The sequence below is a fragment of the Schistosoma mansoni genome, chromosome 1 (assembly GCF_000237925.1).
Source record: "Schistosoma mansoni strain Puerto Rico chromosome 1, complete genome".
Taxonomy (NCBI): Eukaryota; Metazoa; Platyhelminthes; class Trematoda; order Strigeidida; family Schistosomatidae; genus Schistosoma; species Schistosoma mansoni.
Genome location: NC_031495.1, coordinates 11135482 through 11154212, shown reverse-complemented (window position 1 = coordinate 11154212; position 18731 = coordinate 11135482). Strand labels below are relative to the sequence as shown.

Below are 18731 nucleotides of genomic sequence, written 5' to 3'. Positions count from 1 at the left end.
ATTGGTCCGTAAATAGTCCTCAGACTTACCATTCATATTTCTCCACGGGATATAACACTTTCATACATTTTATACCATTATCATATTTTTGTATCATAAATATTTTTCTTTTTTTCTTTTTTCTTCTTTTTTGTTTTAGTCGGAGATATATTCCAACCATTTCAAATGATTATTCAATAAAATTTTGTACATAATTTCTAGTTTGTAAATTATTATTTAACTTCAATCTTATTACTTATCATAACTGCATATATAACAATGAAATTACAATCTGTACAGAATACTTCTAGAACAAGTAAGGCAACTGATTTTTTAATTTATGTAATCAGAATATTGATTAGTTGTGTTAAAAAATATTTTTTTTCTTTTATTACCTTAGTTACTATAATTTTAGAAATATATGTTACTCTTCAAGTGAAATCTGATTATATCTCCAATAGGTTGTGATGATTAAAATTATTTGTGAGTATTTTTCATAGTTGAAATCATGAGTCAATTAAAGCTAGATCACCATAGAAAACCTGGAAGCACTAGACGGTCGTTTCGTCCTATTTCGGGACTCTTAAGCAGTGCTCATCCATTAACACCATCGGATGCCGGCTCAGTGATCTAGTGGTTAAGTGCTCTGGCGCGAGACTGGTAGGTCCTGGGTTCGAATTTCATGAGGCGGGATCGTGGATGTGCACTGCTTAGGAGTCCCATAACAGGATGAAACGGCCATCCAGTGATTCCAGGTTTTTTATGGTGGTCTAGCTTCAATGGACTCATGATTTCAACCATGAAAAATACTGAAATCTCCACAAAACCCCTACTGATTATTTGTGAGATATGGTTAGTTATTTGAAATAATTAGTTTAAACTCACTGGGTATTGTTTGTTTGAATCTTCCCATTGATGTTTAGGACTTCAATTGATCAATCTCTTGTTGGCACATGTGCATCCTGTACGGATTGCCTCGATATTGCCTGAAGTCACAAGCATTATAAGCAATGATGTATAGTGGCTAGGAGTGGAGTCCAGGACGCGCGTTTCGTCCGATTTAGGACTCGCGCGTTACTGTATGAACGCATATTTACAGTATTATACGACTAAGAATCTGTAAACCTTTTCTAATATGTGAAGAAAACAATTTTATATGTCGTTCACATTCCACTTGATAAAGCTGTTACTCGCCATATCATTGACAATCGGTGTATAGATGGCTACATTTATTACCATATGCAGTAATATTAACAGTAGCATGACAAATAAACTCAATATGACGAACCTGACAACATTAAAAACATTTAATAGTAGAAAATGAACATGCGTTCAGAAAATGCAATTAACCACACAACAAACACCTATCAGTTTTAAATTCAGCTTCATAAATTGATTTTGTTTTTATGAATGTTTTATTACTGGAGTTCTCAAGGGGAAATAGGACTTCTGTTCATTAACACATGGATATCCACAACCTTGAGATTTTGTTTGATCAGAACAACTATGCAAGACGCTTGGAACTTTTATGGACTACAAAGCAAGTTCATACATTGTTGAAATTAGTTTAAGTAGTTTTCACCTCCTAAAGTAAATCTCATAATAGTTATATTTTCATCTTAAGTTGAGTATATTAATTCCAGAAATTAAGAAATCATAAAATCAAGTGTACAACTGGTCTTCGAAAATATACTTTTGTTTAGACTGTAAGTATGAAATACTTGATCTGATCATTGCTCTCTCCATTTGTAGTTGCCTATTTAAACGTAAGTTAGCGAAACTTCATAATTTCATATGGTAAGGAAATCGATTTCTCAAGTAATGTCAGGTTCTTCTCATCAAGTGAATATTTTTTTTTGAATTTACTTCATTTACATCACTTTTTACTGCGTATCAAATTACAAAGACAAACATATATTGCTCAAATATATCACTGCTTAAATTTACATTCACTTATCGAAATTCTATCATTCCATCCGATTTAATAACTAATAGTTTTGATTATAATTGACGAATGAGAAATCTCAGGTTTATTCAAAACGTTATTCAGTAGTTAGGTGTAAGATAATGAAACGACTGAACACAAGTAAATGAATTGTACTGAATGTAAGAATATACGAAATATCTAACAGTTTATACAAACATTATGGAAACTTCTTCGACACTATGGAGCTCCAGAGAAGATTATCAACATTATCCAGAACTTATACGACGGACTACAGTGCAAAGTGGTGCACGGAGGACAGCTGACAGATGCATTTCCAGTAAGGACCGGAGTCAGACAAGGCTGTCATCTCTTCTCCTTCCTCTTTCTGCTGATTTACTGAATTATGAAAACCTCGGCATCTGAGGGGATGATAGGAATACAAAGGACATCTCAGAATCAATTAGAAAATTTGGACTTCACAGATGACCTGGTCCTTCTATCCCATACACGCTAACAGGTGCAGATGAAGGCAACTAGTGTAGCATCAGCCTCTGCATCAGTAGGCCTCAACATACACAAGGGATAAAAGCAAGATTCTCAAATACAACATGGAGAACATCAACACAGTCACACTTGATGGAGAAACTCTGGAAGATGTAGAAACATTCACGTACCTGGGAAACATCATCGATGAACAAAGAGGATACGATCCAGATGTAAAGGCAAGGATTGGCAAAGCAAGGACCGCATTCCTACAATTGAAGTACATATGGAACTCAAAACAACTGTCAACTAATTTCAAAGTGAGAATCTTCAATACGAACGTCAAGATAGTCCTACTGTACGGAGCTGAAATGTGGAGAACTACTACTTCCATCGTCCAGAAGGTACAAGTATTTATAAACAATTGTCTACGCAACATACTCTGTTTTTTTTAAACTGTGATATACAAATATAACACAATGTTTGTTTTTAAAAAAGGATAATCACATAATTGATTTATCTTTGATGGTATAGTATTACTCTTTCGCATTTATCAATCTCTTTTTCTTATGAACTGATATCAGTTGAACAGAATTTGAAGCATAGGAAGGATTTAATGACCGTTTTGTCTTGGATAGAAAGCGCTGAAGATTCTGAACTTGGTGTTATGTAATAACATGCGGATGCACCTTGGAGATATTCAATACTAAGATTAAACTATTCAGTGTTCCCTCGGGTTTTTTTTAATTCACCAGATGATATCATTTCATGACATAAACTATCTTGTTTAATTAATGAAATTATAAATATGATTTTGAAGAATTCCAGTGGCTGTAATGTCACGGAAGGTTGATTTTGAAAAATTAGTCACTTGTAAAGTGACTATACAAAAAGTAGACTGTATTTTATGAATAGCTTTCGTTTTTAAACAATTACTCATTGATTTGTTTGTGCAGTTATTTTATCAGGTGTATTCCAGTTATCTCTGCAGTATATATTATCAAACTATGTTCTCATTTTAAGTCTGCTTAGTAATTTATAAGGGCATAATATTGGTTCTATTTCAAGTTAGTTATATTTCGCTTTCTGTTATAACGGAGAATTGTAGTTTGTTTATGATTATGTAATAGCGTGATCAATTATCATCAATAATTTGATTTATGACTGGTTTTATAAAAAAGACCCAATTCATAGAGTTAGTTTGAAATTGACAAGACATATGAAGACAAAATAAACGACAAGAAAAGCTTACTTCTTTTAGCAGATTAACATACAACATAGAGAATGTTTGGTATATCACATTATCATTTAAAACATTCAAACGTTTACAAGACTTATGTCATTTCAAGTCACTAACCAACCAATAGAATTTGGATTGAACTTTAAGACTTCATTCTTTTGCTTAATATTTAGGACAGCATACTGATAAGTCTTGTTAATTGAACGCTATACTCTGATCCTAAGATAGTCTCGTAACACCCCCCCCAAGCTAAATCTGCACAGCGAATTGAACACGAAAGAAAAGGCGCAAAATATGCGAGAAGCACTTTACTCCAAACGTTCATTCATGTACAGAAAATATAGGGTTTTATCGTATTTTAGAAGTCCTTGGGTTTTCCTGAAAATTCTGGAATGCTACTAAACATAATAGTAGTGTAGTAATCAGACAACCAGAAACTCTACATATGACTTTTCACTTTCGTGATGTTTCTAGCAAAACTTCTAATCAACTCTGATTAGATAAAATGCTTCGTAATGTTTCCTGAGCCTTACTTGCCTATTGAGAGAAATTTTCAGGATCGCCCCAACACATACCAAATACCAAAACTCGATTTTGTCAGTGTTAATTGATGTCCTCATGTAATCTCATGGGATCTATGAATCAATAGTTTATCCCTAACTAAATACTAGAAAGTGCAAATTACTTAAATCAATTTAAAGAGACTTTTTTAAAGACACATGCCTATATTTGATTATAACATGTAGAAATATGAACATTTCAAAAAGTAACCACACTAGAAACAAGTTTCCTATTAATTCTTATAATTATATTTCTCTATACTTTACAGATATTATGAGAAAAAAAAGAGAACGTAAACATCGAAGTAAAGTGTCACATTCTGTGACATTATCCCCTTGTTTGGTATTGTCTTCGTCCTTAGAGCAAACAAAATCAATAAATGATGAATTGAGTGAAAAACGTGTTGATCAAAGAAAAGAAAGGTCTCGTTTAGCTGCACAAATCAGACGTAATCGTGAAGGTCAAAGTTTAATGCTAATACAAAATGCTCTACCAATATCTTCTCATGTTTTGGGATTAAATTTAATTCAACAAAATTCAAAATCATCTAATTCGATCAATGGAACAAAACAAATAAATCAACCATCAGAAAACAATAATATGATTACTCCAGGCACAATTGGACGTGGACAGAAGAAGACTGCCTATTTTAACTCGACAGTATCCAACACAATGACAGGATTCTTAACAACAACATCAACAGCGACAACTACAGAAACATCTTCGTCCACAATTTCTAATATACCTTCAGCTATTAATTTAGAAAAGGCTAGAGTACTTCGTATTGCTGGACATACATTATTTCTTCTCAACAAATTGTCTTCCTGTAAGTTGTACTAGTTATAGTTAGTAGAAGACTTTATGATCTCACCTCAAGTGGTCTATATAAGTATTGATTTCTGTTGAATGATAAACGTATAACCATAAAAGTAGTTACTAGATTATTTTCCAGCTGTATAATCTGTAATCGTCTTTCCATATATAAGTGATGTTCAAATGTATAGAAGTGATATCTAGTTAAAACATAAAATTATAATTTTTAATCGTTGAATTCATGAGTCGATTAAAGCTAGAACACCACGGAAAACCTGGAAGCACTGGACGGTCGTTTCTTCCTAGTGTGGGACTCCTCAGCAGTGCGTATCCACGATCCCGCATGCGGGATTCGAATCCAGGACCTTCGGTCTTGTATGCGAACGTTAAGCTTCTAGACCTCTGAGCTGGCATCCAACGGTGTTAATGTCTAACTTCAGTCAATCCACTACAATGTTCACAAACCCCCATCCGGATAAAATTATAATGTTGTTTATTAAAACTTTGAAGGTATATTTCAATGACAAACTAATGAAACTTCTATATTATATCTATAACACTGGATTTTTAAGTTGTTTTTATACTGATATTTTGGTTATCATATATGATAAAGCTAGGAAAAAACACGTTGTAGATTATAATCAAAACATAAAGTTTAAAGATTCTAGCAGAATAGCATCAATTCATCTTATTTTGTTTGATTCTCATCAGCTTCTTGCAACTTGTGATATTTAAAATCATAATCATAAAATGGGTTTAAATTACTTACATGAAAGAGTTTAGTTGGAAGTTATTTTGAAAACACATTAGTATAGTGTAGCAAGGGTGTGAATAAATTCTGCCAGAATCTTTGTTCTTGCTCTCTTCAAGATGATAAAAGGAACTATGTGTATGGAACATAGAGTTTAATTTGGATTGTATAGGTTTAAGAATGAAATCAGTGAAAGTTCTGTTTATTAACTTCGTGTCACTGATTCTGTATACGAAAATGGTTATTTTGAAGCATAGTTTAATGAAATAACTTGATATCGCCATGGTAAAAATGTAGTGCAATACATGTAGCATAACAGATTTTCTAAAGACTAAATGAATAATTTTACCAAAATCATGAACCAATCTCAGTTAGTCAACTGCTGAAAACCTTGAAGCACTGGATGATCGTTTTTTCCTTTCATAGGACTCAGAAGTGGGCACTCGTGACAACTCAACCAAAAATCGAAGTCAGGGCCTTTGTTCGAACACATCCACTAGATTACTAAACCGTGATCCACTAGAGTACTAGTATAAATTAAATCAATCCATGATACTGCACGATCATCATCTATTGTTTTCGGAGGGTACCTTTCTGACACTAGACATGAATGAACTTCACTGATCACGGTTTCTCACAAGAACTCCAAAATTTCCTAACGAAACGATTCATTAATGAACGAGTAATTATTGCCAATATATGATTGTGGAGATTGTTGAAGTTCATTTCACATTGATACTACAAATATTCATTTCTATAACTTCATAAATCTGAATCAGGAAGCATGGGTTTCCTAATACAATAATAGAAAATTAACGATAGCTTCATGAACTTGTAGAGTAATTAGAACAAGTTACTCTCAACTATTTTTCTTTAAATAAAGAAATTCCACTGCTACTTCAAACTATATTGTACTACAAAATAGATGTTTGTTTATTGTAGATATAACTTATCAAATATATCTCAATTAACTCTTGTTTATTAAGCTTTTCTAGAAAGTTTTCAATGTCGAGTTGTAATTTTAATAATTGAGATCAAGAGTCATTTCAAGCTAGACCACCAAGGAAAACCTGGAAGGACTGGATGTCCGTTTCGTTCTATTGTGTAACTCCAAAGCAGTGCGATCCTGGTCCTGGGTTCGAGTCTCATGAGGCGGGATCGTGGATGCACACTGATGAGGAGTCCCAGGTTCCAGGTTTTCCATGATGATCTAGCTTCAATTGGCTCATGATCTCAAGTATTGGAATTACTATAATATCCACAAAACCCCTTCTGATATCGATTTGTAATTGTTTAAATTCACTGTCATGAAATTTATTATTTATGTATATGGATTTATCAATACATAAGTTTATTAAATGAATGATTATTATTATCTTTGTTCATTTATTCAACTTTTGAAAAATAATGTAGACCTTAGATTACAAGCAAAACTTTATTTAAGTTTAAATAGTCAATCAGTATATGGTATGTTAATTGATTCAAAAGAAATGAGAATCGCTTATGCAACACCAGCTTTAGCTAAAGCTATTGGTTGGTCATGGGTAAGTTCTGTTTATTAATTTAAGTTCCTTTTCTTTTTCTCAGTTTATATTATATTATTATATAGATTTTATACTGTTATGTTATATTTGAGTTTATTGTTATAGTAAAGTACACTTTAATATTTAGATTCTGTATCTTTGGCTTAAAAAAGAATAATTCTCTTAATTTCTTAATTGGAGGTGTTGCCAAACTAATTCATATTGATGACCTTATGGGATTCTAACTGTGATCTAGGGAATGTCTAATCACTCATTATCTAATCAGGATGTAGACCCTATAAACGAATTGTGTTATAAAAAAACAAGAAAACTACAATGAATGTGATTTTATCATGATTAATGGATTTATTGAAGGTACCAATAGGTTTATTAAGTTTGAAACCAAAGTAGTTAGTAAACGACGATTTGCCTTTATGACTATAGATTGGTCCTTCTCTTTTCGAAGCTAGTTGTTTAAGATTTTTCACATTTCATCAACGTCATTAGGATGTTTGCTCGTCCGATTGTCTACTGGTCCTTGAATTTTCAGATGAAGATTAGCCACAAATTACTAAACTAACGATTCTGGGTACGATCCTCGATGGAGTCGTGGTCTAGCACTGATGAGAAGTCTCATACTAAAAACGGGAAAGCTTTTCAAGGACCCTCGATTTCCAGTAGCGGTTTAACTAAGGTCCGTTACTTTCCTACTTACTTGTGTCTGTTACCCTCAGAAGAGTATAAGCCACCGACCAGGATTCTCCAGCCAACTGTGTCCTGGGCTCTCCATTCCAGTTATTTCTAAGTGTTATTTATTCCTGCGATGTCTGCCTCCGATTCCCAGCATGATATACTCTTTGGTATTCCTGTTTTCTTTTTTCCTTTCGGATTCCAAGTTAGGGAGTGCTGTGTGATGCGGTTTGATGATCAACTGAAGCCTCTAATAGAACTGATCTTTATCGTCTTCGCTTTTATAATTGGTTGGCACATAACACTGAATATCATTCACTGTAATCTCCTAGTTCTTTGATTTTAAAGATACTTTAATGATCCTAAATCCATGAGATTTCCATCCTGTAAGAGCTTTTTGTGCTTCTCTGAACAACATCACTGCAGCTCCTTGTATGTGCAAGTCATTTTCTTCTTCATGACCGGACTACAGCAGCATCTCTCCCGAATCTAATCTCTTTTGTCCAGCTTGTGTCTAATGAGTTCCACTTATTCCGAGCACCGCTCAGTTGTATTTTCTTATTTCCACAGCTACTCAACTGGTCTTTCCTGTTTCCCACATTGTCCGGGGGTTCAATTAACCTATATAAATTGTTACTATGGTTGTCAGAAATGACGTTGATCTCCTGGCCTCTGAAAAATCTCGCCTTCCCTCGTGAGGCGTCATAACTCTTGTAAATGAAGATTCTTCAACTCCCAGACAGAGTTTAAATAATTCTTCTTGTTAGAGTTTTTTATTAAAGTTATAAACGATGTAATAGTAGGAATCTAAGAGAATTCAATCCTCATGAAGAGTCTTATTGTTAAAATAAACTATGGGCTAACTAATTCTATTTTGCAATGTTATCCCTTAAGCTGGTTTCTAAGTACTTATACAAAATAATTTGTTGTATTTCTCATCGAATGTGTTCTATCGAATAAAATGTTTACTTTTTTTTCAACAGATAAAACTTTTAGGTGCTCCTTTGCATAAACTAATAAAACCGACAGAAACATCTGAAAATTCCACAGAGACTATAACGAAATTATCATCTAAATCTCAGTATTCTCCATTAATTTCACCATCTCACTTCAATACAACAATGAAAACTCCAATTACTCATTCCTTTTATCCTATTCATCATGAAGCTTCTTGTATGAATCTCACTTCGAATAATAGTAACAATGAATGCATTAATACTACTACTACTACTACTACTACTACTACTACTACTACTACTACTGATAATGAGTTTATTTTACCTGAATTTATCACTTTATTAAAATCAAACCCCAATGATCAACATTTATTGTGTACATCAAAAAATAGTAAACTGGATGAGACAGTGTTGAATTCTTCTTTGATGTCGGATAATAATAATAGTACCACATTTTCTAATGTCAGTGATATAAATAGAAATGGATTTATTGGTAACATTACAAAAACTCATAGAATAATCAATTCTGATCATTCAATCAATCATAAAATGAACATTATCAATAAATCAATACGAAAATCTTCTTCTACACCATTGATATCATCTAAATTAGTATTAAATAGATTTATACCTGGAAATACTATTGATAATAATAATTGTAATTCTGATGATATAAATGATTATGATCCATTGAATAAAAAATCATTCCCTCAAAATAATAATGATAATGAATTGGTAAATCAATTTGAAAATTATATTTTTCTTTTCTTTTTTGACATACACTTATTTATAGTTGAAGTCATGAGTCAATTGAAACTAGATCACCATGGAAAACCTGGAAGGAGTAGACGGCCGTTTCGTTCTATTGTGGGACTCTTTAGCAGTGCGCATTCACGATCCCGCTTCGCGAGATTCGAACCCAGGACCTATCAGTCCTTAACCTCTAGATCATGAATGCGCACTGCTGAGGAGTCCCACAAGAGGAAGAAACGACCGTCCAGTGCTTCCAGGTTTTCCGTGGTGGTCTAGCTTCAATTGACTCATGATCTCAGCTATTGAAATTTATTTATTTAGTTAGTGAAAGTGGGTTTTTTTTCAATAATAAAAGAAACTTTTTTTATCTGTTTTAATTCTGTTGAGCTTTGTACATGCGCTGTTGATCCTACTTTGAATAATCTACTGAAAAAGATTATGTAGGTGAATACAAAGATGAGATTCTAGTGTTTACATGAGGATAAGTTAAAACTTGCTAAATCGTAAAACCTATTGTATTCATCTGCTTAACAATGGTCTTGTTTAAGTTATAAACAAGGTTAATTTTTAACACAAGGATTTCTTTAAGCATAACCTTGATATAATTACTGCAAGTAATAAACTAGTTTGTTTTATAAAAATGTGCAAAATTCGACATTCATCAATTTCAATTCATCTGGTCAAAAAGACATTAAAAGAGTAGTAGTTGTTTCCCTAATTATGTCTCAAAATTTAAATGTACATTCTAAATTTAGCTTCTGTAAGTATGATTTTTGATTAATGATCCAATTACATTATAATCTTATTAAAATCTTGGAAGCACTGAACGTACATTTCGTCCTACCATGGGACTGAGAAGTGAGTATCCATGACATTTCAATCAAAAACTGAACTCACAGCTCTTGGTCTCGTTCGTAAACACATAACCTATCGACTGCTGAGCCCACTTCCAATGATGTACAAGTCTCTGATTAGTGTTAAGTGAATTGCCGGTTTTCTTCATAGAAAAATTTTATACTGTTACCCATACTATATAACTACAGTTAGACAAGAAGGTTTGACTAAAGTATCGATAATAAAACTGTTGAAAAATGTTTATCTATATAGTTGAAAATACTCCGACATGTGACTAAAATGAAAGTTGAATAATTTCATGAGAAGTTGTGTAATTCTCGGTAAGCTACTTGCTTGTGTTGGGGCGATCCCGAAATTTTCTCTGAATAGATAAGAAAGGCTCAAGAAACATTAAGAAGCATTTTATCTAATCAGAGTTGATTAGAAGTTTTGCTAGAAACATAACGAAAGTGAAAAGTCATATGTAGAGTTTCTGATTGTCTGATTACTACACTACTACTATGTTTAGTAGCATTCCAGAATTTTCAGGAAAACCCAAGGACTTCTAAAATACGATAAAACCCTACATTTTGTGTACATGAATGAACGTTTGGAGTAAAGTGCTTCTCGCATATTTTGCGCCTTTTCTTTCGTGTTCAATTCGCTGTGCAGATTTAGCTTGGGGGGTGTGTTACGAGACTATCTTAGGATCAGAGTATAGCGTTCAATTAACAAGACTTATCAGTTTGCATATTGATTTAAGTTCAGTTAAAAGTTTCAGATTGATGGATTATTATTGGATCATAGGAACAAAAGTTAAAGAGTAGTACAGTATAAACTAGTAAAGAAATTTAAAAGGAACACTATAATTCTAAAAAATAAATTCATGTTGAAGAACTATGAAAAGACCTAATATTAAGGTAATTAACGTTCAATCAGCCTTTCAACCTTTCTAGTTTAATCAGATTTTACTATCCATTTATTTCATGTAGATGTTAGGCAATCATGGACTTTAGAATACTAAATCAGTTTGAGAAGAGGACTACTACCATTTTTTATAAACTGGAAAGATCAACGAGTGGTACTCGTTACAAATACCTTAGTTCATAATATATAAATACTTAAACCCTTAAATGTACTTGGTTATGAATCCAAAATAACAGACCATAACAAAGCAAACATAATAAATTACAGTAAGTACATAATTAGATCATTGTTTATATGAGGCTGAATAATGCATCTATCATTGACTTAACATAAATAACAGATAATAAGAGATAAAGAAATAATTAGTAGATGAAAGGTTAGTATACTTTTGGAATTAAACAAAAAATATCATAAAGTAATTGTCTAGTAAACACACATTGGGAATATACATTAGAGTTCTACCATTTCCTTACATCACTACTTCCTAGCAGTAGAAAGGTAGAACCCCACAGTCAGCTCGAGCATCAGAAAGATTACTCCCCAATTACATTGAGACTTTATAACTTTAATTATTCAACGATATGTTTCAATATCCACCTAAAGTTATCAATAGGCATAACTATCTCACTATTGACTTACCTGACTTTACAAGTAAACGTTTATCACTTTCTAGATATCATTATCAAGTTTTGATTTGATAATTTTGAATAAATCGAGCATTGGGTAGATTGTTATAAATAAATTAATATATTTGTAATATCCCAATGAGTAGAAAATAAGATTTTCTGTTTATCACTTTCGTTTTGAGGAGTCTATCATGAAACTAATCACTAATCAGCTATACAATTACTATAAAGAATCAATGAAAAGCAACATGAACTTAATGTGTTTGTTATATCGTGTGAGTGCATACGTGACGTGTTCATATGTGAGTGATAAGACCGCCTATCAGAGAACAGTGATTTATCGATCAGAGCTATGATACACAAAAAGCCGTATGAGCAGTCTTGAGTACTAATCAGTCCTGCCTTCTGCCTAGCCCAGACAGTTAAGTCAAGAACACCAATGACAGCCTCTGCAATATGAATCATTATTCTCAAACATACTGGGTTTATATACCAAACAAACAGACCACATCGTGCCATAAATTAGAAAATAATATTTGTACAATATTTGGCCAAATGTGGCTGTGAATAGGGGAACAGTAATCAATAGACTAGGGATAACTCAAGAATGGTAAGTTGTATAGTGATAGTTCATAGGTCAAAACAAAGCTTATAATAAGAGGGACGCGAGAATGAATAGTTTAGTTAGTTAACAAATAAACAATAGGAAATAAACACACCACATTGGTCCATAAATAGTCCTCATAATTCTCCACGAGATATAACAGTGTTTTTATTTGTTTTTAACTCTTGATCAGTGCAAACTGACAATACTACATTATATCAAACATTTAGACCATCAATGTACCCAGTTTATTAAATATACATACTAGGAGATTCCATTAATTACTTTTATTTTGTATATGAGATTCGGTTCAAGAAAAATTATAAAATAATAAGATTCTAATTGTCAAGTTCATGAGTCAATTGAAACTAGACCACCATGGAAAACCTGGAAATACTGAACGGCCATTTCGTCCCAGTATAGGACTCCTCAGTAGCGCCCATCCACAATCCCACCTCACGAGATTCGATCCCAGAACCTATCAGTCTCGCGCGCGGGCCCTTAACCCCAGACCACTGAGCCGCTCGGCATCCGATGGTGTTAATTTTTAACACCATACAATCCACGAAATTGAGCAACCGTCCACCAATGTCTTCAGTGAGTTGTTATCTCACAACAGACCTGGTTGAACTCCACTGGTCACTGCTTCTCATCAGAACTCCAGGAAATACTTCATGGAGCCAGTCACTAATGAGTATATGTTGACCTTGAAAATTATCATTAATAATTCAATTTAGAAAAACCGTTTTGGAGAAAAAATATCTTGATCTGATGCATTTTTCATTAAATTATTCTCAAATAAACATCACTGAATTAATCAGTTGTATTTTGAATATACTACAGATATGTTACTGTTGGAGCAAATCAATGATCAATATATTTACTGACAATTCAACTGGATTGAGTGAAATTTTGAATTCATTACATGAATGTGATGTAAATAATATTTCCACCGATGATAGTAACTATATCAATGGTGATAATGATGATTATGATGATAAATCCCTGTTAAATAATGAATTATTGGATATATTAATGAAGGATGCATTTTCTCCAGATTCTTTAACTTTTGAGTCTTCATGGGGTAATTCCAACCCTTCTTCCACAATTAATAATCCATGTAATTCATGTGATGGTTATAATGAGCTCAGTTCAACCTTGTCTACTGGATTGTATTTATGTCTTTTACAGCCTGTATGTAATAAAATTTCATCATTTGAAGATTTAACAAATCGTGTGAATTCCATAATCAACGATACTGAATATAATCATAATAACACTATTAGTAATGATAGTAACGATAACAACATTAATGGAGAAGTAAATCAAAATAATCTCCTAGATCCATCTATCCATATACTTGAAGATTTACAAAAGTCAGCTACTAATGATAAACAGGATTCATCAATTTCTTTTGAGTTACATAATAACATCAATATTATGCAGTCAGAAGAATCATTAATGGAACTATCCGATATCGATACGACATCATCATCATTATTAAATGGATCGACGTCAATGAAAATTCCTTCACTTGAACAAAAAAAGGAATGTATAAAATCAAAATCTTTCCAGTGTCATACATATTTAAATTGTGCTTTAACAATAAAAATGGTTCAAGGAAAGTAAGTGATTTTTGAAATGATTCATCAAAATTTTCTGACTGTACTGTATTCAGTAAATAATGAAAATAATATTGTTAGTACAAGGGGTTTACGAAGATCGTTGATTGTTATTAAGATTTCGAACTAACAACCATTGAAAATAAAGAAGCACATAAACAGCTTGTTTTTTTTATCTAATTGTGAGATCCCTCAGAATTTCCTATCCACATCTCTACTAGGAATCGGACGGTGAACCTTAAGATCTCTCAGAGATAACTCAACCTTCATATTGTTGAATCGGGATGTAACAGTTTACACTCCTAAGTTTAATCGATTGGCGATACTGCGTAACTATTTCCCTATGCCACTGGTGAATAACTGCCTAACGTAAAACATAGATTAAATCCATTGCCCACTCAGAGTCTGTACTCTCTTTGTCTTTCCCCAAACTGCGTGATTAAAACTGTTTTACACCTTTCTTCCTATGAACCAGTTCTTTCTTTCTGTATTATATCCTTATACATAATCTTTCTTTTATGTATTACTACCATTGAAGTGACTACTTCTATGACTTTGGTGTTCATCATGTTGTGCCGATGAGGTGTGGCAGCTTGAACCGATGCATACATGTGCCTGGTCCTAGGTTGTAGCTGACTGACTGCCCACTCACTACTTTCTAATAACACTCCGTTTTTTCTTCATATAGAAAATCTATGTGAAGCCGTTGCATAGTCGTTACGTTAACACACTACGTTTTAAACCAATCGATCGCTTACTTAAAATCCCTGTCCACCTTTCGGAAACTAAGTAATATCATTATTTTCACGCAAATATCGTGGCTCAGTGTTTAAATCATAAACGTGTTCTCGTTTTCATGAAGATAGCAGACATTCATAATAGTCACATGATATTAATCAAATTCCATTGGTCAATCAGTTGTTGTACATCTTCCAATGTTCAGTTATCCTACTATATTTGTGTTGATTGTGAATCTGTTTTTAAAATAAAAACTCTTCGAAAATTGATTACTATTTGATACATATATGTATTACCACAAGAGTTTCTGAAGATTGCTGAGTTTTATAGTCTACATCACGGTTTGGTCTTAGTTAGACAACCATTAAAATTTATGAAACAGTGCCCAGCCATTTCATCCAAGTAATTTTAATCCTCAACAGTGTGTATTCAAAATTCAACTGTAGATCGAGAGTAAAACTAAAACAACTGTTGTTTAAATTTATCATTCACAGCTGTCCTTACATTTATGAACAGTTTTTCACAGTTTCCTCCTTCGTACTCTTTAAGCCGGTTGCCTTATAATATTATCAATCTTAAAATGGTATGATCAGTGATTTGTGTTTTAAGATGAATATAAAGGCCACTTATTTGTGAAATGATTGACGTTTTAATAATAATGAGGTTTAGCAATCATACTACATGTAATTTGGATTCGGGCTCGAATGTGATTACAGTTAGAGATAGTTCGTATCTCAGCATGCTATATCTTTATATATTTGTGCGAAAAATCTGTGCATCTAATAATATTGAGGACATATTACGATAACACTTGGGCCAATAACTATTTTTTTTAATGTTTGTAATTGACCTTTAAAATCTATCGTATGGAGCAAAAATAGAAACCACAGTCGCTTTAGTATCATACAGGGACCGAACCCAAGACCTTCAGATATCATGAAGCGCACTTAACGGTTAGATCCTTCGAAATCGCACGTTTAAATTAGAGGATGTAAACTTCTAGCTAAATGAAATAACTATAATGATGGAGTGATTCATCCAATTAATCAGTAAATCACTAACCAAATAGTTGAAATTTTTCTATTGTCTTTACTTACCTTCTTGTATTCAAACAGCTTGTTTATAATTTTTTTTCTAATATACTTGATTAATTTTGCAGTTACACAGACTGTTTTGATATTGAAGATCAAAGTGATATAGTTGATTATTCTTATCTTGAATTTATTCATCCTGATGATCTACAAAATGTTATCACTATTTTTACTAGAAGTAGGTTTCATTCTTATTATCGAAATTGAAAATTAATAATACTTCATTATTGAAATTTAATCATAATTCACAATAATGAATTATTTTAATAGTTTAGATTATGAGTCAATTGAAGCTAGATCATCATGGAAATCCTGGAAGCACTGGACGGCCATTTCATCTTAGTATAGGACTCCTCAGCAGCGCGCATCCACGGTCCCGCCTCACGATATTTGAACCCAGGACCTATCAGTCTCGCGCGCGAACGCTTAACCACTAGACCACTGAGATGGCCGGCATCCAACGGTGTTAAAGTCTAACTCCAACCGATCCACGAAATTGAGCAACCGTTCACCATTGTCTTCGGTGAGTTACTATCTCACAAAAGACCTGGTTGAACTCCACTTGTTACTGCTTCTCACTAGAACTCCATGAAATACCTCTTGAATCCAGTCACTAGTAAGCATATGTTGATTAATATCAGAAGGGGTTTTGTGGATATAATAGTAATTTTGATAGTTGAATTATACCAGAATTATTCGTTGTAAATCTAATAACAACAGATTCAAACATAAAAGTAATCAGTTTTCAACTGAAACATTAAATTATTCTGATATTAATGGTGGACAAGTAGTCAAGACAACTAAGATTACAAGATTACAAATCATATTAACTGACTTTATATTTGTTGAATATTGAATGCTCTCAAATACAACCTTACTTCCTAATCTTAACTAATGACAGCATGTGATCGCCCTTAAGTATAACACCCATAGTTATTGTTATGTGATCTGATTTTACTTACGTTTTAACAAAATGGAATGCTATTCAATCCATTATTAGAAATATCTCTTATGAAAATTTATTGAAATAATTGAATACATCTCCAGAATGTAACATTCTATTTGATCATTAGGTTAAATACTACACTTTGAGTCGACAGTAAGTTCTTAATGTTCCTGTACATTGTGATAATAAGACCGGATAATATCAACAGATATACTTACTTACTTACTTACGCCTGTTACCCTTCGTGGAGGAGCATAGGCCGCTCACCAGCATTCTCCATCCAACTCTGTCCTGAGCCTTCCATTCCAGTTCTTTCCAGTTGCTATTCATCCTTTTCATATCGGCTTCTATTTCCCGGCATAGTGTGTTCTTTGGCCTTCCTCTTTTCCGCTTCCCTTCCGGATTCCAAGTTAGGGATTGAGTCGTGATGCATATTGGTGATTTCCTTAATATATGTCCGATCCACTTCCAACGTCTTTTCCTAATTTCCTCTTCAGCTGGAAGCTGGTTTGTCCTCTCCCATAAAACGCTGTTGCTGATAGTATCCGGCCAATGGATGTTGAGTATTTTGCGTAGACAACTGTTTATAAATACTTGTACCTTCCTGATGATGGCCGTAGTAGTTCTCCACGTTTCAGCTCCGTACAGTAGGACTGTCTTGACGTTCGTATTAAAGATTCTGACCTTGAAATTGGTTGAGAGTTGTTTTGAGTTCCATATGTTCTTCAACTGTAGAAATGCTGTTCTTGCTTTGCCGATCCTCGCCTTTACATTTGCATCCAATCCTCCTTGTTTATCAACGATGCTTCCCAGGTACTTGAATGTTTCCATCTCTTCCAGAGTTTCGCCATCAAGTGTGATTGGGTTGGTGTTCTCCGTGTTGCATTTGAGAATCTTGCTTTTTTCTTTGTGAATGTGGAGGCCTATCGATGCGGAGGCTGCTGCCACATTTGCTGTCTTCATCTGCATTTGTTCGTGTGTATGAGAGAGGAGGGCTAAGTCATCTGCGAAGTCCAAATCATCTAATTGATTCTGAGCTGTCCATTGTATTCCGTATTTCCCTTCAGATGTTGAATTCTTCACAATCCAGTCAATCACTAGAAGGAAGAGGAATGGGGAGAGTAGACAGCCTTGTCTGACTCCGGTCCTTACTGGAAATGCATCTGTCAGCTGTCCTCCATGCACCACTTTGCACTGTAGTCCATCGTATGAGTTTTGGATAATGTTGACAATTTTTTCAGGAACTCCATAGTGTCAAAGAAGTTTCCATAATGTTCTCCTATCCGCGCTGTCAAACGCCTTCTCATAGTCAATGAAGTTGACGTATAGTGATGAGTTCCACCCAACTGATTGTTCAACGATGATCCGTAGTGTCGCAATCTGGTCTGTGCACGACCTATCCTTACGGAATCCAGCCTGATGATCCCGAAGTTCGGCGTCTACTGCGTCTTTCATCCGATTCAGCAGCACTCTGTTGAAAACTTTTCCTGGTACTGATAACAAACTGATGCCTCTGTAGTTCTCACATTTGCTCAGATCTCCTTTCTTTGGTATCTTGATGAGATATCCTTCTTTCCAGTCCATTGGCACTTGCTCCTCTTCCCAAATCTTCTTGAATAGAAGGTGAAGCATATTTGCAGTTATTTCAATGTCTGACTTCAGGGCTT

The 18731-nt window shown here is 33.6% G+C and overlaps 1 protein-coding gene across 1 annotated transcript in view; it reads left to right on the top strand.

The window, feature by feature from the left end:
• Window positions 1–258: 258 nt before the first annotated feature.
• Window positions 259–18731, top strand: part of Smp_150740 (putative asparagine-rich antigen) — a gene marked incomplete at both ends in the record, with an annotated part of 27488 nt that continues 9015 nt past the window's right edge. Inside the window, 5 exons of the mRNA XM_018793251.1 lie at window positions 259–295; window positions 4459–5016; window positions 7168–7298; window positions 13859–14292; window positions 16187–16296. Of these exons, the coding sequence (XP_018647783.1) occupies window positions 259–295; window positions 4459–5016; window positions 7168–7298; window positions 13859–14292; window positions 16187–16296 (1270 nt within the window). The remainder of the gene's footprint in view (window positions 296–4458; window positions 5017–7167; window positions 7299–13858; window positions 14293–16186; window positions 16297–18731) is intronic.